This window comes from Haliaeetus leucocephalus, unplaced genomic scaffold (assembly GCF_000737465.1).
Source record: "Haliaeetus leucocephalus isolate CR32 unplaced genomic scaffold, Haliaeetus_leucocephalus-4.0 Scaffold306, whole genome shotgun sequence".
Taxonomy (NCBI): Eukaryota; Metazoa; Chordata; class Aves; order Accipitriformes; family Accipitridae; genus Haliaeetus; species Haliaeetus leucocephalus.
In genome coordinates this window covers 746,466-774,386 of record NW_010972742.1, presented here as the reverse complement: position 1 = coordinate 774,386, position 27,921 = coordinate 746,466, and the positions used below count along the sequence as shown (strand labels likewise).

The 27,921-nt window shown below is 35.5% G+C and overlaps 1 protein-coding gene across 2 annotated transcripts in view; it reads right to left on the bottom strand.

The window, feature by feature from the left end:
- The window catches only part of DENND1A (DENN/MADD domain containing 1A), a 213,853-nt gene that overhangs the window by 40,993 nt on the left and 144,939 nt on the right, over nt 1-27,921 (bottom strand). For both annotated transcript variants that reach the window (XM_010570716.1, XM_010570718.1), the window contains exons 14-18: nt 7,363-7,464; nt 6,725-6,812; nt 6,076-6,116; nt 4,215-4,286; nt 3,052-3,108 (exon numbers count right to left, since the gene is read on the bottom strand). In XM_010570716.1, coding sequence (XP_010569018.1) covers nt 3,052-3,108; nt 4,215-4,286; nt 6,076-6,116; nt 6,725-6,812; nt 7,363-7,464 — 360 coding nt within the window. The remainder of the gene's footprint in view (nt 1-3,051; nt 3,109-4,214; nt 4,287-6,075; nt 6,117-6,724; nt 6,813-7,362; nt 7,465-27,921) is intronic.

Below are 27,921 nucleotides of genomic sequence, written 5' to 3'. Positions count from 1 at the left end.
TTTAAAGGAGGATCTTCAGAGAATGAGTAAGATATATATTTACAGATATGCAAAGTTTACCCTGTAAACTGAATAAGGTTTTCTTCTGTTTAAATATGCATTAGTAATTTTTCTAGGGACCTTTTGTAATGGACTACAAATACTGCCTATTAGAAGAGCAAAAAACAGATCCCAGAATGTCTAGAAGGATTCTTCAGGTTATTTTATAAACTTCTAAATGAGTTGTTTCTAGCTGTACTGATAATAAAGCACTGACAACAGCCCACTGATAACAGACATTAACTAGAGCCACACGAGGCTCCAGTAAGTAAAATAATGTTGAATACATTAACGCCAAGTGCCCAACCGTTTATATAAATTGTCTTATCCAGAAGCTTTCAGTAAGTTACATTCTCCTTACTGAAAGTTGAGGACGGTACCATTCATATTCCTCCTTTTTCCTAATTCTATGTAGTTAAGCTTCAAACGAGCCAATAACAGAGTGACTTGACCACCATCATCCATTTGTGAAATGGAAAAAGCAGCCTTTACAAAAAAAAAGGAAAGAAAAAGAAAAACGAAAGGAAAGAAAAAGAAAAAAGTACTATATCAGATATAAAATAAAGCTACCATGCTGTATCTATTAACAATTATTTGCTATCACTCATAAGAATCCTCTGAAAACTATTTCTGTTGCTTTGAAATACTGTACCACAAATGAACAAGGGATGGAAATAGAGCCCCATTCAATCTTTACTATCATATTAAAGAAGGACCTTACACACACCACAGTGACCTCTCAACAGGTCAATCCTGCATTTCTCATTTGCAATTCAAACCCAAGACTGGAGCAGACCAAGGGCAAAATGGGCTCTTGATTATATTTAAGAGGTCACCATTGCTATGCAGAGTTGTAGGAAGCAGACCTCTAGCTTTATTGCATTTTTAAATTCTATCTTGTACAGAAGCTGCTCATATTTGGCAGTGAAAACTGGAAAAGGGATGTTTATATTTGACTTTTCCTTATCAGTGGCCTGCATATTTTTTGTATTAATAATGGAAAATAATGTGTTAAAAAGCAGTGGATAGTAAGTTCAGTTTAAAAATAACCTTAGGTTATCCTTAGAAGATGAAAGACTAGCATCCCAAATCTGGCAAAAATTAAGTATTTAGTGGTGCTAGAATTTCAAACAGTTAACACTTGCACATACTAGTAAGTAAACAAATGAAAAATACAACATTCTCACATGAAAATTGGTGAGGATGCAGTAACAGACTTGTCAACAGAGCAGGACAGACATTCAGATTAAAAATAATATGAGGGTGGCCAAAACAATTTTTCCTATTTTTATCACTTTAAACAGAGCAATACCTCATTTTAGAGTTACCTTCCCGTATTGCATTCAAAATGGAGAAGAAGATGGGACAGAAAAGAACGGAGTTAATGAAGAAAGGAGAGGTAGAGCAGTATGTGTCAACTACTCACAGAAATCTTTTAAGCTCTTGTGAAAGCATATGTTGAACAATCATGTTTAACCATCTTACAGAAATGCCACATACTAAGGAAGGTGAAACAAAATTGGGCCATTTATTTCTAGATGTTATGTGTGGTTTTTAAAAAGTGCTTGCTGCTTGAAGGACTAGGAAGACAACAACAATAATAATACAAAGCAATGAATGAATGAGATGTTTCTCAGCGTTTTATACAAATGTCACAGAATAGCATACAATTATACTAGCATTTAAAATACAGGAAAACAATCCGGTCATTTTACACAGCTCCAACTGCTTTAGACATGCACATGAGAAGGCCAAACATTTTATTGTTCATGAAGGTTATGTCCAGAAGTGAAACACATGGAATTACATAAAAAATTCCATGAACAAGAAAACTGCTTTGCATTTCTAATATTTTCGTATTATACCTAAAGTGGTCACATACAAAGTAGTAAGTGTGATAAAATAAAACAGCATTAAAAGCATCTGAAGCAACTTTACCTTCCTCAAAAACCTCTAGCAATCTGCTAGAATATTTAGAGAGCAAACAGCATTTGGACTGTACACACAGTTAGTTTCATCAGTTCATAACCTGGCTGCACAATAATCCCTTTGTATTAACATTTTGTTGACATGTTCAGGTAGATTTCTGTTTGTGCCATAGGGATACATTTGCAGCGCTATCTTAAGATGATGGTCTAGAAATTTAGAGAAGAAATTTACTGAGAAAGCACAGATTAAAAACCCCCTAAAACTATTGTGCAACAAATTGAATAAAAATTTCTGAATAAGAACTTCAGTTCTACTAGCAAGTTAGCTCTCTTGTTTTCCCAAAAGATTCTAATAGCTCTGCTTCATAGAATAAATAGAATATCTGAAATAAACCTAAGGCAGAGTTAACTACTCATTCATAACGTATGTATCAATATGACCATACTTCTGGCTTAAAAGGAGTGATTAGTATTGGATAACACATTCTTCAAACGCAATTCAGCATTCTTGGAATTCTACTGTTTACAAACAAAGACAGATTTGGAAAACAACAAACAGTTTGAGTATTTTTTTTCTGCAATAATTCAAATTTGAAATGAACACCAATTCTAATTTAATTCCTTTACGCCTAAATTTTGCAGTAGACACTCATGAAACATATAAATCCTTTTCCCAATGACAGACACTATACTATTTTCCCTGAGAGATTACTGTAGAAATAACAACAATTTGCCATTTGCAAAAAGTTCACTGCCATTACTGTCGGAAAGATCTCCCAGTTCACATAAAGTCCGCTTTCACAATGCCCCAGAGTACAAAGGACAGGAGAGGGACCACTCCAAATAGAACACTTAATTTTCTGGCTTTTGTGGGTTTAAGTCAGAGCCTTAATGTATTTGAAGACAGTTTTTTTTTGTCTGTGAATATTTATAACAGTGTGAAAAATACGGGACAGCTGGTAATGCATTTTGAAGTGTGCTAACAACACTGTATCAAACAGCTTCCTATTGATCACATAATGCTTTTTGTGGCTAAGTATTTCATACATGGTGCTTATACATTTTGAATAAGAACTTCAAGTACCTTTTGCTTCAAGCGGTTTTTCACTTCTTTTATTCCCATTTTTGCATGATCTTTTGCCTGCATGAAAAATTAATTTAAGTTAAAATCCCCTTCTATTTCCAGCAGTGACTAAGCTTGATTTCAGTGCATCAAGATTCACCTTCTCTAGTTACTAAAAATGGCAAGGAAAAAATTGTTACAGGATACTGAAAACATATTAAACCAAATAGAGAGCTAAAAAAACCCCAAACAAACAAAACCCACCACTACCACCACTACCACCCCTCCCCAGTCATTGCAAAAATTTTGTTTTCTCTGTTTTGACGCCACGGACATCTTTCACCTTTTTGCGTTCCACACCCTCGGTCTTCTCCTTTAAGTATTTATCTTTGCTATAAGCTAACAATCAACAGTAATAGTAAGCCTGCAAACTTTCTCCTTGCAGTACTCTGGATGCCAGTTCCATTTAGTAAGCTAATTCATCCTACTCATATCTCTCAGGCTGGAGGAAGGCAGGAGAAAATAAAAGTTTGAATAGTTATCTCAATGCTTTTTGTAGCATTATTTCCTAAAATTCAGCTTATAAGAAATCCTCACTTGTTTCTGTGTTGTTTTATCTTGCACAGTGAAACTGGCAGCCATACATGATAACACAGTAACACACTAGCTGTTTGTTAACAGAACTGAAAACATTTTCATTTAAAGAATAACTCAGTAAGTTGGGCTCTAAATAAGCAGGTATAAGAAATCCCCAGGGAAAATTAATTGACATTTAGAAAAGATCGAAACAATTTGGAAAATGAGAGGATTCCCTTATTCTGATGAAGCTGCAAGCAGAGAAACCTGAGGTAACAATGATTTCCAACAGAGTAATGATGAGATGGTAGAGCTGCTTAGTAGAGCATATAGGCACTATTTCCCAGAAATAGTTCTATGTAATAAATAGAATTTATCATCTATACTTTCAAAAGAAATCACAAGTTCCCCTCCTCCTTTGCATTTCAATTATGTTTAAATTTCAAAATGACTTTTCAATTTAAATTTGAAATTTAGATGAATGCATATTTTAAGTAATTTTGTGAGTCCAATAAAAATGAATTTAAGACTTGGGTTTCATTTGAAAGGTTAAAACAGAATCATAATTAGACTCTTATCTCAGTAGTAAGCCAGTACTCGATACTTACAAACTTATAGACAGTCTTCATGGCAGGGTTAGCCTTGGTCTTTACTGTATTTAAAATGGCTCCACTTCCTTTCTGTAATTATAGTAACAATAGAATAAATTTCATCAAAGCTCTTTAAATCAAACAGCAATCTAAAATCCACCATTCTTAACTTAAAATAACAAAGCATTAACTATGCTTATTAGCAGAGCTGAATATTAAAATAGTAAATTTAAAGAAAAAGAACACAAGTAAAAACATATTAAATGTTTCTCTGGTTCTCCAGAGGAACCCCAATACAGTTTTCAAATGAAAAATGTCAGTGTCTCCTAATATGATGACCCCCTTGTCTTATAGGTCATCTCACAAAACAGTGTTCTGCGATTGTTCCACTCACGCTTAAGGGTGTCCTGTACATTGCATTAAAATCCTAAACAAGTTTAAGACAAAAGCATTCTACCAAATACTCAATGCCTGGGGCAGAAAATTCAGTTTCAGAAAAGCCCATACATTCAATCTGAAGAAGAAAGATCTTCTTTTATTTTCCTTTTCATGATCCCACAATACTATTTATCAAAAGCATGCTGCCTTTTTAAGATCTAAGTAGTCAATAAAGGGATAAATTGAGGGAAAATGAAATCTAACTACAGTCATAAACATTAATTCTAGAATAGCTGAATTGCATGCAGTGAACATAATAAAAGTTGTAAGACAGTAATATGTCAGGCAGAAAAATCTGTTAGTCTGGTCAGTGTTTAACACATCTTCCATATGCTATTGACTATTGCTGTGCAGTACCTTATTTGATAAATCCAGGAGATGGGGAAAATCCAAGGAATAAAATCTTAGATAATTTTATAATTTCTTATTTCAGTGCAAAACTATACTTCCAGAGATAAATGCAATCAGATGCAGTTTTAAGATTTACTATTCTGTTACTACATGACAATTTATCTTCAATCAAGGGATTATTTTTATATTAATTTCTCAGCCATTCCCCTTTCTTATAATTTCAAAATTACTTGTCAACCTACATATTTATATATATTTATGCATATATATTTACCTATCTAACTATATGATGGGATTTTTTGCATGACTTATAAAATGTGTTTAATTCAAAATTATCAAGATAATATTGAGCCCAGCATTTTGTTTAAGGAACATAATTCCATTCATAACCAGGATAATAGGCAAATGGAATGCTACAAAACTCAATTCTGTCAGAAAATAATTCAGTCTTTCCTACTGACTCATACCCATAAACCAGAAATATTTCACTTTTCAATACATCAACATTTTATGCATCAAAAGAGACTTTTAAAATCAGCTGTCAATTATCAGCTATAACAACATATTATTCTCTAAAAGTATTCAAATTTTTAATTTATACAACTAGAGCACTAAACCAAAGAGATACAAAAAACACCCCAAACAGTGCTGTCCCCATTCAGCACTCACACCATTTAGCTTTTAATAGAGCTTTTTGGTGTGGCAACTTCTCCTTTTCTTTACTTTTCTATTAAAGGGAAAGGAAAACCACATTATTTTCTAAATTGACAATAACTTATTTCCAGCTGTGTCCAAGACATTAAAAGTGGGATTCAAAAACTTGATAATTCCTTTGGTGATTTTTTTTTTTTTTTTTTAAGTTTTTTTTTTTTTTGTTTTTTTTTTTTTTTTAAAGTTTTTTTTTCTTCTGTTCTTTACTTCATCTGAAGAACGCATTAGTTTCTCACAACTAAGCTCAGGCTGGTCACAGCTAAACACTGCAGGAAACAGATTAGTCATGTTCATGAGGACAGATGTTAACAGCCACACAGAACTGTACAATGGTCCAGTAAGAATCAGAATGTCTGTTGGAAGAAGATTGTGTTCTTACCCTTACTGTAGAGAGCCACTGGTGGTACAATTTGTCACTACCTAGAGAGAATCACAAAACCAAACAAACAAACTGTAACTCTCTACTGAATAGAAAACAAGCTAGAAATCTGAAGTGTTAGCACTCGTGGTTCTAGGAGCATGAAGAGTACAGAAACAGAACAGGACAACCATCCTTTTCTTTCAATGGAAACACAAGAACAAAAAAAAATTGACGGGATATCTACAATTTTTCTTTTACTTGCTAAGAGGCATTTCTATTTTATAAGGGTTTTCTTTAAGACATTTGAAAACACTGAGTTTTGGGTTTTTTTTTTTAAGATCGCTAAAAGAAATTTGTGGTAGTTCTGGGTAAAGCCAAGGCTTTTCAGCATCCTCCGTTGGAAGAACTCTTTTAGTTGCACTTTAGCCAAGTGGTAAAGCTGAGGTTTTGTAAGACTGAACAGACTTTATTTAAACTATCATACATTACTCAAACAAAGTTCTTGACAGAGGAAAGAACAAAAATTTAAGACACTTTAACCCACAGGGATCATTGCAGCCTCAGTTATTTAGGTGAGTAACCATAAAGACCCATTACATCATGATGGCCCACAAACAGTAAGTCAGGAACAATGTCTGAAATTACTTTAAAACACTGTATTTCTTACCTGCATATTCTCCCATATTTATCTCTTCTTCAAAAACATCACTGAAGCCCTCGCCGGAGTTAAGAAGATCCAGACGGCCATCAATGAACTACATCAGAGAGTGTAAACAAATCAACCATCCCATCCTTTATCTTTTCAGAAAGACTTTATTCTGCATTTGCTAGAAAAATCCCAATAGTCTTATCAGAAAGGGACTCTAAATAGAATGAAAATACAACCAAAACTGGCAAAATGTTTATTTACCAATGCAGAAAAGTTTGCTGCTTCACTAAAAAAACAGCATTCATGTGTTTGTCTATACATACATGTTTTCAGCTTCCCTGAAGCAGTAATATCATGTTGAACAGTAATATGCTTCCAGTACAAAGTTTACAGCAGATATATTGGGTCTAGGTATGCTCAGATCAAAACTGAGCACAGAGACCTTTAAGGGAAAAAAACCATACACCTCTTAAAATGTAGAAAGCCTTATCACCTGAATCTGAGAAATGCCAGCTAGCAGGAATTAAGGTGCTGCCAACTACATGAATTTTCCTCATTATGTGGCTGACAGATCAAGGAATATAGGAACAGCCCTCAAAAAAACTAGTTACATTGTTAAAGAATCTGCTTCTACGTTAGAGCAATTAAGCCAGTACCTGCTTAAAGAGCTGGAGCTGAATGGCATTCTGAAGAAACTGCCTCATGACAGCAGAACGATGGGACACAAATGTTTCTTCACAAAAAGTGATGGGTTCACCCTGTAGAGTTCAGAGCATTAAACACTGAAAAAGCATTGTCTGAATCCATTTGAATCCACTGCCTCCATTTTATCTACTTCCCTTCCAAAATAAATAGATAAAGTAGGCCTTACATAACATTGAGTGAACTGTAGTTTGTTTCCAGGTTTCAATCATGTGATTGAGAAACAGGTTGGAAACTGGCAAATTGCGTACCATCAAAATAAAACACATTTGCTTTATGCACATTTTGCAAATGCTGGTGAAGGAACGTTCATCATCCAAAAAGGTAATTTTACTTAATGTCCCCAAAATATGACACACAGTCATCTGAATTCTGTATATTCTGCTTATCTGCCTCAGTAGACCCAGCCAGTTAACCTGCACCAACAAGTCAGGATGTTTACTCTGTTCTCTCCACAGTTCAGACAGATTAGACTTTCATATATTGAATGAGTGAAATTTCTTTTTTTCACAACCTTGTTGGCAAAAGACAGAAATTGTTTTGCGGCTCTACTTTTATCTTATTTTAATGAGTTATGTTAATGCTGAAGTCTGCTGTACAGCTGCCATAAGGGCACAAATTTCCTCCACGCTTAAATCTACAAATACTCAATGCAGCAAGCAAATATATTTATTGAATTAAAAACAAGACAGTAAGAAAGAATGATAAAATTACAATGATGTGTAATTAATATGGAGGCTTTTTCATAATTGTATTAAATTATATTTGGACTCTTCATCTGCTGAGTGTTCAAAATCAACATTAGACAGCAAAAAACCTTTAAAATGGTTTTCATTCCATTTCTGAAGGCTTTTTATATCGGCAATCTTTTCTACCATTGGCTGTGTAAAGTCAGGATAACAGGGCCACTAAAATGACTGTGCTCAAAAAAATCCCATGCCACAGCATTGCTTGAGCATATTGGTTTTTCTCCACCAATTTGCTGGAAGCCACCATGTGGCCCCAGGACTTCTAACACCTAAGGCACACTAAAAGGATACTAAATCCACAAAACTATGTTGGCAAACTGTCACATTTCTTAAAATCTGTAGGTATTCACCTTTTTCCCTGAGTTCACAATCGATCAAACTTACTTATTGATACACTTCCTACTGAGGTCTGGTACTACCCCAGAGCTTATCAACCTGATGGCAGATAATCACCGATGATTGCCTGTCCTTTGACGTAACTAACCTCGCCATTGTAACTAAATGGCACAAACAGTTATATCAGTTTTTAACATAATTTATGAGGAAAGTGAAGGAAACATTTGGCTTCAAATACTCAGACCACAGTAATAAAATTCCTCCTGGCCCCCAATGAATTGGACAACCAGAATCACCAAGATGATATACTATGTACCTCACCTCTAACCCAGCAGTCAACAAACGCCACAGGTCACAGGTTGTCCTTAACATGAGCAAAAGGATCAATTGCAAGTGACTGTCTAAGCACAGGATGGTTCTCTTTCAAAGAGGGAAGAAGTCACGCTTTTAGGATAGTTTCTGTCACCCTTTCCTTGGGCCAATGAATTTCCATGGTTTTGGAAAAGCAAGCAGTTTTCTTATGTGACAACTACAGTTTCAGGATAATTAATTTTAAAGATAAAAAACTGTCTTTGATTTACTCTAGCAGGAATTTACAGGGAAAAACAAAATCACTACAGTCTTTCTGGGCAAGAAGCATGAGTGTGAAAAAACACATTGTTTTTTTTTTTTCCCCTGTCGCTTTGCTCTCATCAGGATAAAGAATCATAAGACACTTCATTTCAAAGTAAACAAAGGAAAAATGTTTGGAAAAACAGGTCTGGCTGGTATGTGCCTGGTATACAAGGCACTGGTGATAGTCTCCATGACACACTGACTACTGCCACGACAAAGGTCCTGTCTCAAAAATCAAGGTATGTACTGTCTGAAAGGTTTTAATGACTAACAGCTGATCACACACTCATGTTAGTAGACAGCAGAAAGGGACAGAACTTCTGCATGACATGGAAGTGTCAAAACAAGACTTGGAGCAAGAGGTAATTTGGCAAATGGAAAAAGCCATTAGTTGATTTTGAGATGGGACTGACAATCTGGATGAATATAAGCTCCCTATGCAAGAACTAAATATATTTTATTCAGCTATTACCATCCCACTTGAGATTTGTTTCAACTCTCTCAGGTACCAGGAAGGACAAGTCAGGATACTACAGAGCACTACAACTAGTAAGACAAAATCTTAGGAGATTGCAAATGCATCTGTTACTACAGAAACAGTAGTGACAGACACTGTCCAAGCATGGCCCAGGCAACAGTACAACAAACAACAGGATGTAACGGCTGCTTGACCAATATGAAAAAGGCCTTCCCATCAAATTCGGCTACCAGAACGTAACAAGGGATGCCTGAAGAATATTTGTCTGACATAGATACAATCTGGAGGTGAAAAGAGCTGGGAGGAATACATGAAGAAAAGTATAGATTAGCCCATGATCAGAGAAGAGGTTCACCAGAGGAAGGTTTAGCTTTCATTTAATCCTCACCTACAAAACACTTTAAAGGAAACAAGCAGCCCTTCCTATAATCTACAAGAACCTAAAATTTCTCTCATGGTCAAAGAAGAGTATGAACATTGAGGAAAGAACAAGAACTACACCCTGCCAAACAGAAGCTTCCTCTACTCCATTGTACATCCAGCACAATGACACCAGCTTCTCCTCTTACAATCGAGCTATATACCATCCCTATAAACATACATATTGCAGCTGCTGGAGCCCAGTATTATTATAGTCTTAACACACTTCCTTCCCCAAAGTACTAATGATTGAGTTTGTTCATTAGGTTGATTAGACCTTTTGACTTCTTAAGAGACAATTCAGGCTCAACTGCTGCTAGATGATAAGAAAAACTTTAAACATCAAGGTCAAGCATGAGCTTTTCAGCTTAGAATGCATTAGTACCTTCCATCCTCCACGACCTCCAGAAGGGTGAACACACTGTTGCTAACCCCCATCCACAGCTTCATTACAAAAGGACAAGCTGGACAATAAGACCATTTTCTTGACAGATTTAGTTAACTGTAAATTATAAAGCTATTCAGCTCTGCTTTTACTGACAGATGACATTATACATGAGGGAACATGCTAAGAACTGCAGATATTTTGTGAAATGAGCGGTCTTGCTCACACGTAAAACAATTTAATAACTTGCCCTGATAAACCCATCAACTCCTAAACTTGCTGTTTCCAACAATTTGAATTTAGGCCTTGACTCGTCAACACCTTAAAAAGCCATTATTCCCCTCTCCAATTATAAATGCATAACAGAGGCTAAGATATGGCATTGCAAATGCTCTAAACGCGTGCACAGTGCAACTCTACGAGGAATCTGATTTGATCTGTAATATTAGATAATTTACACGTATTTCAAGATTGGATCACAAAATTATTTTTTTAATACAAAAATTTACACATTTAATCTGCAATCTTAACACAAGAGAGAATTAACTTTAAAATATAAGATTAAGATTTAAGACTCCCAGATGCACTGAAAAAATAGGTGCATTTTCTTTATGCCTTTGCAAATCTCCCTTTATATGAATATTTTATATTCATATGGCATAATGAAGTTCATCAGGGCAGTGCTGCTATCTCATGACCATGAAAAGTTTCAGCCCACATCTGATCTGTTGCCAGCCCTATTTTTAAATTGGAATTCTGTTACATTCTAAAATAACGTTTGAAACTACTTAAGGCAGCAAGTGAAAAGCAAAAGGAGTCTAGGACTTACTTCAGACTGTTCTAGAGTTTCATGAAACCTGCTGTTATATTTTAAGAAGCCATCATGCAAATTGAAAGATAAAACCTGATTTTGGTTAGCTAAGCTGTAAAAAATTTCACTATGATCCCCCATCTTTCAGTGAAATCACTTTTCCTCAGAAAGAACAACTTTCAGAAGAGGGTACAGGACGTCGTGCAGACAGTTATTGTGAGAGAAGTATCATATCTGAATTGTCCAACTTACCATACTCGCAGACAGGCCAGCTAACTGGTTATGGCAGTAACTTTCACAGTGAATATAAAGGACTAAAAATACGTGGAACAGAAGACAGCACAGATTAGAGAAAGACTTGGAGGACGGGACAGAGACAAACATAAATGATACTTCTGGAAAGACACACAGGTGATAACATAAGTCAGGGAAGCCTAACTATTCCCACTCCTGCAAGAGATGAGACACCAAACTGTGCATCTGGGTAATGCAGCTTTAAAGCCAGCATTTGACTGCTGGAGAAAACAGAAAGATAATAAAGACAGGGTTCAAATTAGGTCAACAGTGAGTCTCTCTTGCACAAGCAAAGATTTCACAAAACTTGATTCTAAGGGTAAAAAAAAACCAAAAACCACACACACAAAAAAACCTCAACCCAAACCTGAAGACTTTATGTTTAGACAACCCTAAAAGTTATGCCATGGAAGATATATGTAATCTCTTCTGCATTATCATGGTCAGCATGTGGTGCAGGGTAATGAATTTTGTGCTGCTGTATGCATGCCTTTAAACCATGTAGGTGCTCTTTCAAAGCCTCTCTAATAAATACACAAGCCATTAGAGCTGCTCTGTAAACCAGCCACGAAATGAAAAAATGTGGGTGGAATTTAAAGGTGCAGAACAAGATGACAATCTGATAGTCTACAAGCCATAAGTCTAGTGTCAGTATACTATGCAGCAAAATCCCATATACACAGCAAGAACAATGACATGCAAGGGATTCATATATCACTGTTTTATTACTACCTAGATGTTGCAAATAACCACATCCTTTACTAAAATTGGTTATGTTGCAAATGACAAAGTAAAGCCTGTAGGGATATTCTAGGAATCATCATCCTTAATTCCATCCAGAATTATAATGAAACTAAGATTGGAGAATGATCTTACTGATCTGGATATATATGTCAATGTCAGATACAACAACAACCAAAGGCAAGCAACTGCTCTGCAGACCTTTCAAGAATTGTGATTACAATGTCAAGGAAAGATTAGCTCATCACAGCTGAAGAAGAATCATCAGTCAGCCAGCAGGATTCCATAAAGAAAATCTGAAATTGGTGACAGACACCTGATAGGACATTGGCTCATTCAGCTTGCAATTGCAACGACAAATAACCTCCCCATAACTAGTACATACGTTCAGCACAAGAAAGCTCTTTGCATCTGCCTCAGTCATAATGGAATCAAGAAAGCATAGATCAAATACTCCGCATTAAGCAAATGATACGATAGCTTTATTAGCATTTCAAGATGCTGCTCAGGAACAAAGAAATCATGTGCTTAGAGATTTGACCACACTTCTTCTGAAGAACACTAAATTAAGACTCTGTTCAAAAAGAGACTACCAGTTCTGATAAATTAGTATTGCTAAGTGTAATCTTGAAAAGCATTTAAAAAACATGTATTTACAAACGGAGACCATACTACCCAAATACTTACTGTCTCATGTAAATGCCCACTTCCAATTACCAGTCCAATTTCAGACTGTTTTTTCGTGTTCCTCACTAGGGTATATAACCTCTGGTAGAGAAACATCAAGAGTGAATATCCCCACCACTTTTTTTTTTTTTTAATAGATTTACAGTATCTCTACTTTTTATAGATACTTTTTATAAGATTTACAGTATCAAACAAAATGGGTCACTTCTCTAAATCCTCAATGCTTGCAATTGCTGGTGAATTGGAATTTCTGACAGCTGTCATTCTTCTGCATGTGATCTGATAACTCCTGTAATAAGTTGTAATAATATCACTGAAGGAGAAAGAAAAGGGAGAAAGGTGATTGCAAGTCAGTTGAATCACCAACACTAATTGTAACACTGAATCACATCACCATTCCCTTCAAAATGTCATGTGTCAAAACTTAGCTTATACCTGTGCTGTGGATCATGGGTATGTGCACATATAGCAAGCTGTACTCAGCTACATAGGCATTATCCTTACAAGAGCCTGGGAGCTTCTTTTACAAAACATTCCTTGACAGACAAATCATGTGAGGTAAGACAGACATGTTCTGCAGTGCACAAAATAACTTAAGCAACATGCTTCCCTGAACTCCTAACTTGGACATAACTAAATAGTCATAGAAGTGTTTTTTCTGGTTGTACTACGAAGTTGTACACCTTGCACTAACAAAAGAAAACAGTAAAAGCTTGCAAAAATGTAGAGTTGTTTGTGGTTATTGGCTTTAACCCAGTTTTCTCATGTAGATATTGGAAGTTAATAAATTTCAAAATTTTACCTTGTAAAGCATTCTCAAAATTCTTATGTAATTCCCTTTATCAAACTAGATACCACCTGGAGCTCTGAGTTAGACTGTAGGAAAAAAGCAGAGTCATATCAACAAATACATTCTTGACCAAAACCCAAATAAAAGTAAAGCGTCCTCAGAAAGGACATATATCTGTTTCCTGCAGCCACTGAAGGTATTATTATTTACCAGCAGGCTGCCAACAAGGATGAAGCAATTTAAACACACAACTCAACTTTAAATGTGAAATTATAATATGCAGCTATTCAGACTTCATCAAAATCTTTTTGAACATTGTAATTAGAACTCTGTGGCCTGTGCTTCTTTTAGAACCCTAGTAGTATATGTATTATTATAATGCAGTGAATTATTAAACTGTAATCAATTCTACAACATCCAAAATGCCTTCAGGTCAAAAAACTTCAGGTATATTAAAAATACGATAAACTTTTGTAGAAAAAAATATAGAATAAGATTTATTTGCACTAAAACATTGTAAGAAAACCAGCTCAGATACTGATAGATTCAGTGAAAGTTCAACAACACTCCTTCACACATTATTTCAGATGGTAATACCCAACACCATTACAGGATCTGACAAACTTTGCACAAAAACATCAAATAAAATAATGAAAAACGTGTAACTGGAAAAAATTTACATCACGTAGCAATATTTTTGCTTCTCATTTCAAACCCTTTTAGTTTATTAGGATACCTGGCATTTTCATGTTATACCAAGTAAAATGACACATACTCGTATTCACAAATAATGAAACTACTTTACTGTAATAGAGCACGCCATCTTTCAAAGTGTTTATATGGCTAATTCAAGCCATTGCCTGCCCTGATTTCTGAATCACCTACATCAGCCAGCCGTTTTCTATCCCTAAGCAACCGATACAGCCTCGTGTCTCTAGAACTCAAGCAACAAACCTGGAAGATAAAGTGCAAAGAAGCCAGCAACAAAGCATTTAGGGCTGGGGGGGGAGAGAAAAAAAGAAGAAAGAAAAAAAAAATCCCACCATTTCGCAGATCAAGAATAGAGGCATGAAAATAATAAGTAACTTGTACACGGTCACAAAAGTCTCTGGCAGAGCCAGGGAAAAGAACCGAAATTTCTTTAATCCCTGTTCAGTACCTTAAATACGAGGCTATTCTTCCTCTTCCTACTTGATATTGTGTCAATGCACGAGTGTAGGTGTTGAAAGACTAACAAAAGAAAAGTAATAGTATGGTATTATGAGCTGAGAAACCTAATCTTTATCAGATACAGCAAATCTCTATGATGCTGCCTGCACTAGGAACTCTCTCTTTGTCCTGAATATGCTTTAAATTACTGGTATAATGTGTACTGTATATTGTTCCACTCTTATATTTATTCCACAAAAACCCCTGTGGCCTGCATGCGATTTTATCATTAGCTGGCAAGGTAATTTCAGGGCCTAGTTCTGCAATCATTCCATGAGCAATACTCCCATTGAAGCTAGTATGTTCTGCATGCAAAGCAGCTACCAATTCAGGTTCCCTATAATAAAAAGGCCTTTTTCTGTTTTAACTATTGTGGAACATTAGTGACAATACAAAAAAGGAAAAAAAATTACAGTGCAGTTCTTTATATGAGTTATTTTATACTATGACAAAATATAAAAGTGTGCTTGGAGAAGCAGTCTACACAAAGTATTTCCTATGAGATAGATGATAAGCTTTTTTTTGTTTCATTTATTAAAACTCAATAGAATGCAAAATATTTTGTTAAAATAGAAGAAAAATCTCTGCAAAAATGATAAATGGTTGGCCAAGATTTAGAAATTGCCAATATGCCTAAAGGTCACAAATGTTAATATTTTGCTTTTTGATTTCTTAGATACATGTAAAAAGCCCAAACTCATCCAAATCAATCAAGCTTCCAGGATTCACCCAAGTAAATATGTTGAAAATATGTTTTTGTGCAAGATGTGTATGACTCCTTTGTATCATGATCCCCAAAACCACATTGAATAAAATGGCTATTTTCAAGATCGAAATATTTTAATATACTATTTAAATGCTAATATAGATGCAGAAGGGAATAAACTGTTTTTTAACTTCACTAAAGCAACATGAGAGAAGCTTTAGTCATAAAGGTAGGTCATAAAATCCCACTCTCTTCGCTAGGTAACAAAACCCCAGTCTCTATAAATAAAATGGATATGATGGAATTAAACTTTAGATTTTCACTGAGTTAGAGACATCTAGTCTCTGGTAGATATACTAACGCACAAGATAAAAGATAACAAGATATGCAATGCCACCTCCTTCATATAATAACTGGCAAAGTAAATGCTGTTACTATAACAGAACTCACTGAGGTTTGATCTGTCACCATGTTACACCACTCAATAATTTGGTGTGGAAGCCTCAACTATTGCCATGAAAAAACACAGCTAGAAAATAAGTCATTTTAGAGAAGGAATTTATCATGTCCCCTGAGAGAGGTAATCAAAGGCACCGGATTAGGAACACTGGAAAAAGGTTTCATTCCTTTCTGTTCAAGTCATGTCATGGTCTCTGGGGAAACCTAAGTGGTCAATGATTAATACATAAATGCATACACACATATGCTTGCTGTGGTTATCTATCACATATGTGAGATTATAAATCAGTAACTTATGTCACTAGACTCTTAAAGATGCAACAGCATCCATTCCTGGGAACAACCGGAACTTGCCACAAAGACACTCGCCTCTATACTGCTCATTACAGAGCATTAGTATATTACATGTCTGCCCAAACAACTTCTGGGAAAGAACTAAGAAATCAAGTCCACAGCTGCTCAAGATGCTTCTCATCATAGGTGGAAAAAAGCAAAGTAAAGCATTTCCCTTTTAAAATAAATGAGAACTCTCTCCTTTTACCATTTATTCACTCTTTGTTTGTCAGAAAGAGGCTCAGATTTTACCACATCGGAAGGCAAGACACAGAAAAAGCCACACTAATGTAATCACAAAAACTGTGCTACTTTTAACAGAGCTCCTCGATCACTGACACCGAAGGAAGCTCCTTCCCTCATCTCACAATAGGTTGAGGATCCTGCCATATTAGAAAGTATCATTTTTTGTAAAGTTAGGTTTGATTTTATTTCCCCAGGCTTTCCTCTACAACATCTCACTTCTTGTAGATTTTATTCAAACCCTTTAAAAAAAAAAAAAAGAAAAAAGAAATCCTGCCTCTCAGAGACTGAGAGTGCTGTGTCTTGCAAGCATTTATTGCAAGACATGTAAGTTGTCTCCATCCCCCAATTCCTTCCTAGTATATTCATAATGACAAAGTTGCATGCAGTGTGAGGACAAAAATAAAGTGGATTTTTCCTTTCACCACTTCCCCCACAGGTTTTGCTCAATCCACAATGAAGCAACTGAAGGGAATTTGTTCTGCATTCCTGCAAACCTACAGCTCACACGCACTGAAGTCGAGCTTTGCAGCAAGTGTAATTATTTAGTGTTTGGCCGCATGACTCCTCCCAACTCCCATTATATCAGCTACACATTTTTGACATAGAAACCATGCAAAATTTCTGAACTCTTTTGGGGGGGGGGGGGGAAAATGCCATCTAATTAGACCACATGTGCAGAGAAGCATCTGGCTCAGAGCGCAGCAGTTTACACAGTTCCTTGAGTTGTCGTGGAGACAAGCACATGACCCGCTCAGAGCTGAAACTCTGGGGCACGGATCCAGATGCACTTCTAACATATTCTGACAGAGAGCAGATGGGCAGATATTTGCAGGGCCAAAAATTCCAACTCTGCTCTCCTCCAGACCCACATGCCCTCAATGATAATTTTTATCTTGTAAAAGTCCTTCTCATCTGCCCTGGAACCTCAGGCTTCCTCACCCAGGAAACAGGTGAGATTTCAATCAGAAGAGTTCACAGACTTCAATCCCATTTATGTAATAGTTATAAGGAGCACTAAACATTACCCAAATATTTGAAAAATCACTCATTTTGATGCTTTACTTTGGCATGCAATTCAAATTGCATTCATGGAAAAGTGCACATGAACTTCTGTGATTCACATGGTGCATTATTACATCTTGGCTGATGAGGCTTGCTGCTGTTTTAATTATTAATAAAGTAAACCAAACTTTGTTCTACCTATTCATAAGAATTGCTAATAATGATGCCTATTATTGCAGTTACCTCACAGCGTTGAGACCCTATTTTCAGTTTCTTAATATTCTTTCAACTGTATGAATACATGTTTTCTGTTCCAAATTACTTTTTAACTTTAATGCTATAGTTCACTTTAGCTCAGCATTCTGCTAAGAACATCTTCAAGGGAAACAAAGTTGACTAAAACTTAACAATCTCACAAGTTTGGTTGAAAAGCCCCATCACTCTACACAGGCACTGAACATACCTTGCAGGAGGCATATGATCTTCTATTCATTTTAGAAGATAAATTTCCAGTAAAAAAAATTCCTTGGCTCAAACTCCCTCAGAAAGAACCACAACTTGTGACTACAGTTGCCTACAGACTCTGAGCATCCTATAGCCCAAGATCTTCTCTGTGATTGCTTCACCTGCTGCAATGACAGCCCAGAAGCTGAAAAAGCCAGGTGAATGACCATGAAAGAACAGTAAAAGAAAACACTCACCGCCTGCTCGCTTCATCTTCAAGCAAGCTGCTTACTCCGCAGGACTGGATTACATTCTTTCCAGTGCCACAGAGTATCTAGATCACAGATGCTAGGTATTTCACAGTAGGCATTTCCCAGTGAAAATTCAAGAAAGCTGGCTACTGTGGAAAAAGTTACTAAATAACTGACAAAGTATTTGCACTGAGAAATTGGCATTTTCAACTTTCCCTATTAAAAACTAGAATAAACACTGACTTGAGCTGCCTTTTGAGCTAATTTGATAAGTGTACATACATATTTGCTCTACATGGGCATAATCACTTTGACACAAATGCACATGCAAAAATATTATGTAGCTACTTTAGCATCAAAACAAATAAACAATAAAACAAACACAATGTTATCAAATTTCAAGAAATTTAAACACTAGAATATAGTAGATATTTACCAATAATTGCTATAGCTAAGAATCACACCAGAACAGTTCATTAGCTCAGCTATTGTCTGCTACATTGATTACTACATCCATATTTTTCCATATTTTAATTTTAGCAGTACAAAATTACATTGCCCCAAATGTAAAACTTGCTCATTTAAAGAATGAAACTTGCCTAACAGTGTTCTTAGTTCTGGTAATGCAATATTTGACATTCAACAGCAATTTAAACTCCTTTTTCAGGATTAAACAAAATACTCAGAAACTTTTAAAAACATACAAAAAACCCCACACACAATACACCCAACTTTATTAAGCATAAAATTTTCAAGTGCTTAGATTTATACCCTATATAAATACTTTCAAAGCCTAAAAAACAATTCTTATGGTGCTAAAGAGTTAATACTTTGTACTGTGGTCACTATAAATAAGCGCAATTTCAGCTAAGCAATATTGCTGTCAGAGACACAAGGCTTTGCAGGTGTGGGCAATAATTAAAGGTTTCAGCACATCTACCTGGGTGAAGTATTTTTGCCTCCTATTCCAAGGAGGAAGCCCTCTCTGTGGAGAGCAGAAGAGCTCATTAATGAGGCTAATTAGGTGTAAAGGGGGTAGAGTCTGGCATCAGCTGCAGCTTATAGTAGCTAATCATTAAGCTCTGTAATCTCTACCCCAGAACAGCAGATGATCATGTTCCTAGGTGACTGATGTTGCTAAGAAAATTTCCAGCACCTGAGTACCTGACCAAATACTTTTTGGTGAGGCTAAAGATTCCCTTAACCCTCCACATGCCAGACAGTGGAGTTGACATCATTTCTTCACTCATCAATTCTCTAGCAATGGATATCCAAAGAGATTTGAACTTGGCATGAGGTCTAGAATGTGATTTATTTCAGAATTAAAAAAAAATAAAAATAAAAAATCAATGCCATCAACAGTGTAAGGAAAGGAAGGCCAGCAAATAAGGGATGGTGGAACAACATGCAAGAATACAGATATGAGCAACAATGCTTGAAAAAGAGTGATCACATATACCTCCTAAAGGTTTGGGAGTTCTCCTTGTAATTTCTTTGCATAAAGTAGTGAGGATAGTTACAACACCACAGGGATGAAAGCCTTGTTAATAAATATGTAAAATAAGGATTTCATTGTACTCATCTAATTTGAAATGAGAAAAAGGACATAATTTCCATGGAGAGAGAATACATGAAAGCAGAGCTCAGTCTGGAACTTGTTTTGTAAAATGAATTGCAAGAATGGCAAACTGTTCCAGCACCTCAACATGAATTTTTTGAGTTGATCAGGCACAACAGACCCTTTACTGGCAAGCTGCTACTGTCCTTTTTTTCTCCAACTGAAGCAGCAGATTTGAATCAAAACTTTTTAGATTCAATTAAAATTCAACAAGAAATAGAATATTTTTCTACTGCAATTATTTTACTGCCTGATGGTATGGCTTGGAGTAGATCCTTGAATTAGTTGTGAATGAACACTAAAGCAAAATGTCTTAAGCACCTTAGTTATAACTCTTGAGTTATTAAAAGTGGTACATTTTAAAAGGTGTGTTTTCATACTGACCAAGAAACTAAGCTGCAATTTTTTACAGGTCACCAGATTGCAAATATGATTAAATCAGCATATTTAGCTGATCCTTATTGTCACTGGAATGAAAAAACCACCTCAGTTTCCTGTTTCTGTTTACTAACTGAAATGTTTAAGGATTAAAAAGAAAAATGCCTTGCAAAACCAGAAAGATGAGCAAGTACCCCTGAGGTAATAAAGGCTCAAGTGTATTTAATACAAACTCCCTTGCCTCCATGTTACCTGTGGACTTGGAGATGCACAGATTAAATAACAGGAGCTGCTCAGAGGTAGCACTGGCTCTCATTATAATCAGGGATATGGATGCACTCATCAAGATAAACTACACTGGTAACCCAAGACTCCTCTTAACATCAATAAAAAAAAAAAGCTCCAATAATAACTAGCATATTCTTTTACAACAATACAGAAGTCAGTTGAATTGGATGATAAAAATGCTTTGTAGCCAGCATTATATTCTTTTTACTCATTCTGCAGATATATCATAAAGACAAAACCACATTGGGTAATACAGGTTTTTACAAAAGCCTTGAGATAAGCCCCCTCCCCCCCAGTACTGAACTCACTGCAACTTCAGCTGCTTCTACTCTAGAATGACATATGCACAAGAAGTTTTCAGATAGGTATAGAAAGTGCTCAATTCCAAAGGTATGGCACAGTTTCTTAAACAGAAACATCACCCCTTCTGAAAGACAACTGTTACCAAAATACCTCAGAATGCCTGAAATGGAGATGAGATGGGATGGGAGAGCCTCGTCCACTCAGCATCTGAAACAAATTCTTGCTTTTTCTTTCTTACTTTACATTATGGCAAGTTACATAATTCTCTAGCAACACCTCATTTCCAGTGGTTGATACCCAAATATAGGATAAAGAAAAAAAATATTACAAAAGAAGAGTTGAAAACTACAATTTTAGAACACAAAGGCCATAAATGATCACATGAAAAGTCCATCTGCCTGGTGTTCCGTCTCCATTGTAGTCATAAGCAGATGTCCAGGAAGGACAGGGAAGGTAGAAAGCCTGAATATTATTTCTCCCCTCAGACTCTATCAGACTGAGATCTTCGTCTCAAGAAATTTATTGAGTCTGCTGTTGCTTGTGTATTAAATAAACCCAAACAGAGGCCTATCCCAAGTGTCTCTCCAGTCTTCCCCAAAACCAATACAAACTTCTTCATTATCATTTGATAAAGTGCTTGGCAGAATTACTACCTACTGTACAAAGAATAGCTCCTTCTCATTTATTTCAAACCTTTGCTGTTACAAACCTCACTTGATTGCCCATGGTTTTTTTTTATACTGGAAAAGACAATGAGAAGCCACTCCCTATCGTCCTTCAAATTGTCAGGGAGATCTTTTCCTGTAAATAATGCTACAAAACTGTCTGACATTCACAGTATCTCTGGTATTCAAATAACCAGGTCAGACATTTTATGGGGGAAAATGTGCAACAACGTCTGCAAGCAAGAGGTAAGTGTGTTTAGCAATTGGGGTAAGTACGAAGAAGCATCTGAATTAAACAGAGGAAAAGGGCAAAACAGAACTATATAGCATTTTAGTCAACAGTAAAAAACTTCATTTCCCTAAAGTCTAACTCACCACTGCAATCACATATGTCCCAAGGTTGGTCTGCAGAGACAAGAAAAACTGTTCAGAGGAGCAATTCCAAGATTTGGCACTATTTCTGCATTGTTTTAATGTTTCTGACAAGTGCTCCATTGTTTCTTAGCCATGTACACACTTCATTTCAGTAATTAGCTGTCAGAGCGGGCCCAACAGCAACTTAGTATTGTCTGCTCCAATCGTATTAATGAAATGCAATCCACTCAAATGTCCTGAATACATATCTGTAATTGTGTTAAATAGAGAGGCTGGGGACGTCAGCAAACTTCAGCTTCTGAACAGGGCACTATGATCAAGTGTGTTAATCCATTATTTTTTAGGGACTTGACAACCAATTAATATTACAGGGCTTCCTATATAGCAATAAGGACTGATGAGCCAACTCTTTTTTTTTTTTTTAAAGCGTAAAAAGTGACTTTTCAGACTCTGGGATATCGACGTAAAAGCTGTGCATAACATTTGTGAATACAACACCCTTAAAGGCAGAAAAGCAAGAACTGCAGGTTGCAGCATTGTAAAAGTAGGTTTTGTACTTAAAGATTTGGCATCTGTATGTTGAAACCTACATGGAGAATACTCAGTGTATACACTACACTGAGCATAAGTAGAATTAAATAAAACCCAAGATCTTTATCAAATATATCAGTTTTTAAGACTTTTTATATGACTAGTAGAATCAATGTTCCCAATGTATACAAAATGCAATCGATTACTTCTGGTTGTAAACTGATACCTATCAATCAAGTCATTATACCATTTTCTGTTTCATGCTTTCCATCACCAAAGACTTTTCCAAAGAACAGAATTTGAACAAGATGAAAAACAAAAAACAAGAAAAACACATAAGGGAAATATCCTGTGGGATAGTCTTTGGAAAACCTTCAGGTCAGTTATGACTGCAAAATTGCTGTTAAAATTTAATTAAAATTGAGCACAATAAGCTATGACAAGATAATGGATGGGAAACGTAGCTTTAGGGCAGAGTGAGGATATCTCGAACTCTGGCTAGATGCGATGCTTTATTTTGGTTATGTTTGGCAACTATTCTTGAGATTTCTGAAACACATCTTAATTATAATGGTCTATAAAAATTCACAGAAGAGAAAAGAACAGCACTGCTTTTCAGTTATCTCAAGATCCGTAACATATGCCAAATAAGTAAGAGATTTGTAGGACTCCAGTACCATCTCGTCCTTAATTTCATTCATGTTCACACCCGCATGAAAGAACACTCTTTTTCAACTAAAAAGCCTCTGCAAGCCCCTCCCAAACCATTAAGTATTTTGTGACTTATCTGTAAATAAAAATAATTTGTTTCCTCACACAGGTGGAAATTCTTTGAATATCATTAACCTCCATAGTTGAAGGTAACAAATCCAGCGTCACACAGACCTGAAGCAGAAGCAGTCAAAAGCCTTGGGAATGACTTTGACTTAGGGAAGTCAATAGCCCTTTATCGGAGACAGCTTCTTTGCTCACCCTGGAAACTCATTTTAAGAGAGCTGAAATGCAATTTGTTCAACACATAAAGGAGAACACATGATTAGGTGACATTTGGAAGAGAACACATACTCCAAACATTAGTTTAAAATCCCCAAATGAAGGGACGGAACATATGTATGTTTTTAAAATTTTGCTAAAGAAGCCCTCCCTATTAATTGGAAAGCCACTGCTCCAAAACAATATATATTTATAGTTTCATAGACACATTTGGAGAAAATATTTTCATACCTGTAAGAACTAAAAATTATTTACCTTAAGCATGAACTTCCTTGATTAGATTCAGCTTCTGTAACAAGTAATTTAAAAGAACCCACCAATTTCTGAATAATGCTGGTTAGGTGCTTTTAATTACAGTTACTACTCTGACAAAGTATAAACAACACAGCCAAACAGTATTATTCGCTATCATTCAATAGAGATTGTAACTAATCTCATATGATTTTATTACCAGAGACACAGCAGCCATTTAGCATTTTTTAAATTTTAGGCAAGAAATTAAGGTAAGCAACAGCATTCCCATTCTTTGACTGCCTTCAAGTATTAAGTATAAAATGTTCTTGCATGTAAGAATAGAGCAGCTTTAGATAAATGTGTTCTTCATTTTTCATACTTTCTTGGTGGACAATATGTAATAAATTATTAGGTGACAAATGGGAGATGAATTTTACCTATACAAGTACAGATGGATCCTGAAAGAAAGGCAAAATAATCACATTTGTAATCCTTACAAATTGCTTTCATTTTCACCATTAATCCTCTCTAAGAAAAAAATGTTCTAGAGATACAGATTTTAACTACTGCTTGGAGACCTTCACCAAAAATTATTCTTTGATATATCTTTCTTTTCATTGAACAGCAGGAGTAAGCAATGTACATATATAATTTACAGCTTTTAAAGTGCATTCTGAGCAAAACCATGCCACCTTCATTTCCACATTACTTTTAAGAATCTAGTACAAGTTACTGTCTCTGAGTAATACCTAATGCCAAATGGGATGCTTGAAGAGAGTAATGTCAATAACAAGTTTACACTTTTAGAACCAACAACATATATGTATGTGTATATAAAACAGACATATAGTTACTCACATGAGATCTGCTATAAAATTTCTCATTATATAAATCACAAAACTAAATAATTGCATCAGAAATTATTCAAAAGAGAGCTACACTTGGACACAAAAGTAACCTTTAAGGAGTTAAAATGTCCTCAACTACAAGTCAAGTTGAAACTTATTTAATTAGGTTCTGTATTTGAAAAAATGAAATAAATTCTTTCATTAACTAAACCAAACTCCCTTAAAGGCAACAATATGTTCCCTCTCTGTCAGGACAGAGCGCAATGAAATCTTTATTTTAATTGGGGTTAGCTAAGGGGCCATTTGGCTTCAGATGCTTTGTTTATCAGCCCTAAGCTTTACAGCTTAGCCAGTACTTGAAATATTTTATTACAGAATGATTTCATTAAAAAAAAAAGAAAAAAAAAAGAAAGAAATTAAAAAAAATACACTCTTCCAAGTAGTTTTATATAGAGATAATTTCAAATGTGCATTTTGAAAACTGGAAGTCCAAGTCAAAGGTATCTCAAAAGAAAACACTGATTTCCTTTTGCATTATTGCGATATAGGTCTCCTTTATAAATGCCCTGTTCTAATGGTTTCTGCATCATGCCCTTCCCTAAGCAACCCAGCAAAGATGCAGCTGTAGAACAATGCATCTCTCCATGGTGATGACTATGGTGAAGCAACCAAACACACCTCATTTTTGTATTTTGTCACAACCCCACTTTCTTTGTTGTGGACAACGTTTCAGAACCCTTCACACTGTGTGGATTTCCATTTCACAACCAACTGGTGCTGCAGGGAACAAGGAAGACTTTCTACAATGCATGAGAAATCAGAGACAACCCTTTTGTAAGAATAAAAATCATACATTATATAAAACTCATTCAAGGGCACAGCTTACTTTCCATTTTTTTCTAAACAGCTTTGAACTTTCATATGAAAACTTTGGAATCTTGGACCTGAAAAGCTTGGAGTTGATCAATTAAATTTTAAAACAAAGAAAATGAATTCTTATTCAGTAGATGAAACCTTTTTCCTGTAATAAACTAATTTACAAATATCAGTGATCTTCAGTAATACAGTTACTGAAAATACTACGGAAAACAGCTATTACAGGAATGGACAGTGTACAGGAACTCTACAAAAACATAGCCCCAGTTCGTTCCAAATTGCAGCTAAAACTAATGAAATAATCCAGAATAATTTCGTGCTTCATCATGAGGATCGAACTTAGACTGGATTTTGCATTTATTCCTTATTAAACCTCCAAGCCTTAGGAGTGTTCCTGAAACTGAAATAAAATGGAAAAAGAAAAAACAGAGAACTCCAAACCTACTTTCCACAAATGAAATACAGTATTATGATATTTTCATATTCTTTTCCCCTGTGGTATCACTAAAATTTGATTTGTCAGATGCTCTCTTTTTTTTCAAAATCATAAAAACTACTCCATATAATTTCTAGTTGTCTCCTGGTGGATATTGGCATTATGTTGCTAATAGTTTTATTCATGTTACATAACACAGCACACTACATGTGTTATTTAAGATATAAAAACTATGCCAATAGTATTTTATTAAGTCCACTTTAGGAATTTGGTTTTATTCTTAAAACAAACTTACTGTCTTTCGTTTTCAGAAATAAAAGCATTGCTGCTGAATCTGAAAGAATAAAGCTTAATTCAAACGAAACATTGAGTTCTGTGCTTCATGTTTATGTTACCTTAAAGAAAATATAACAATTTCAAATTAAATGTATTATGGTTTTTTTTTTTCCTCCAGATAGCTTTTTGCATATCTTCTCTGTACTGTTCCCTTGTGAGAACTATAATAAAATGAGCTGCTTCTGCAACTTCTCAGCAGGTACTTTGATTTGAGAGTAATCATAGTTTTCTCTACAATCTTTATACAATTTATGTCCTGATCATCTAACAAATAAGTAAAAGACTTAAATTGACATCAATATGTATACTTTTCTCTAACAATGCAAACTAATTGTATATCTCTAAACGAGAAAAATATTTATTAAAAAAAAAAAATCTAGTGAATATACCAACTATTGAGTTCAAAGCAAAGACACCACATGTGTCTAAATAAATATCAAGGAAGTGTCAGAGGTAAATGAGGAGAGACCAGGTGAAGTGTGTGTGATGTGTTAATTGTATTCAAAAAAAAAAATAATAGAGCAAGACAGAGAAGCTGAACTTCCAATTATCATAATGGTATCTACTTCACAACACATTTTCAAACTTGAAAGAGACATTTTAAACCATAGGAATTCTGAGCAGAATACCTCCAGCTGTGTTCTGCATAAATCTTGCACACTGTACATACACAGTTTATTTAAATACCAAGTAAAGTTATGACTTACAAAATGCATATTTCAGTCACAATAGAATATCTGTCATTGCTAAAAGCTGCTACTCATTGAATGAAAGGAACAGAAAACAATGAATTAAATTAGAAAAAGATAAAAAAAGACAGAAGCTTTTCATTTGATGTTTTACTAGACTGAAGTAGTGTGTGTTTTAAAGAACAACACATTTATCAGCCCTCTGCAGAGTTTACATTTTTGTGCCCCCCAAAGTAGAAGAAAGAAGAAAAAGGTGATCCTCAACGTTAAATTAAATTTTGCCTATATAGCAGTTTGGTCATGAGCCAGAATTTATCATTCACTAATGCTCTGCCCATACCAAAATCAACAGATTTGTGAAAAAAAGTTGCCCAATTATCTGATGATATGCAAGAGTCAAACCAGAAAAGGGGCTTAGTCCCCTTCCATATTTTCCCTTTCCAGAAGCCTTAAGCAAGTAACAAGTACAACATGAATACCCAGGCAAGCAGTACGCCCATCCCTCCCCAGGACTGAAGAATCAAGATGACAGCAAGCACACTTCTGAAGGTACATTCACGTGTGATTTTGCTAAGCCCCAGGGCAGTATCAGAACATCTCAATGTGATTCTGAAGAAAAGTACAACTCTGAATGATAGCAGGTCTCCTATGCTGTCTGCCATGGAAAGCAGTCAAACTGAACTGTCAATTATGTCATGCATACAAATGTCTCATTCTGTCTTTAACCCTATAGCATTTTAGGCTTTCATTTATCACCTATCTGTGCAAATCATTACAAATAATATTGATTTACTGCCTTTCACTTTACTCTTTTTGTACTGTAAGAGTACAAATTGTACGTTCAAATTCATACACAATCTATAATGTGCATGGTGAAAGACCAGAGTGGCATGACTTTTCTATTATGAAGCTCTATTTGGGTTTTTTTTTTTTGGGGGGGGGGGGGGGTTTTGCAAATGGGGGGGGTGAGGGTTGGTCCGTACTCCC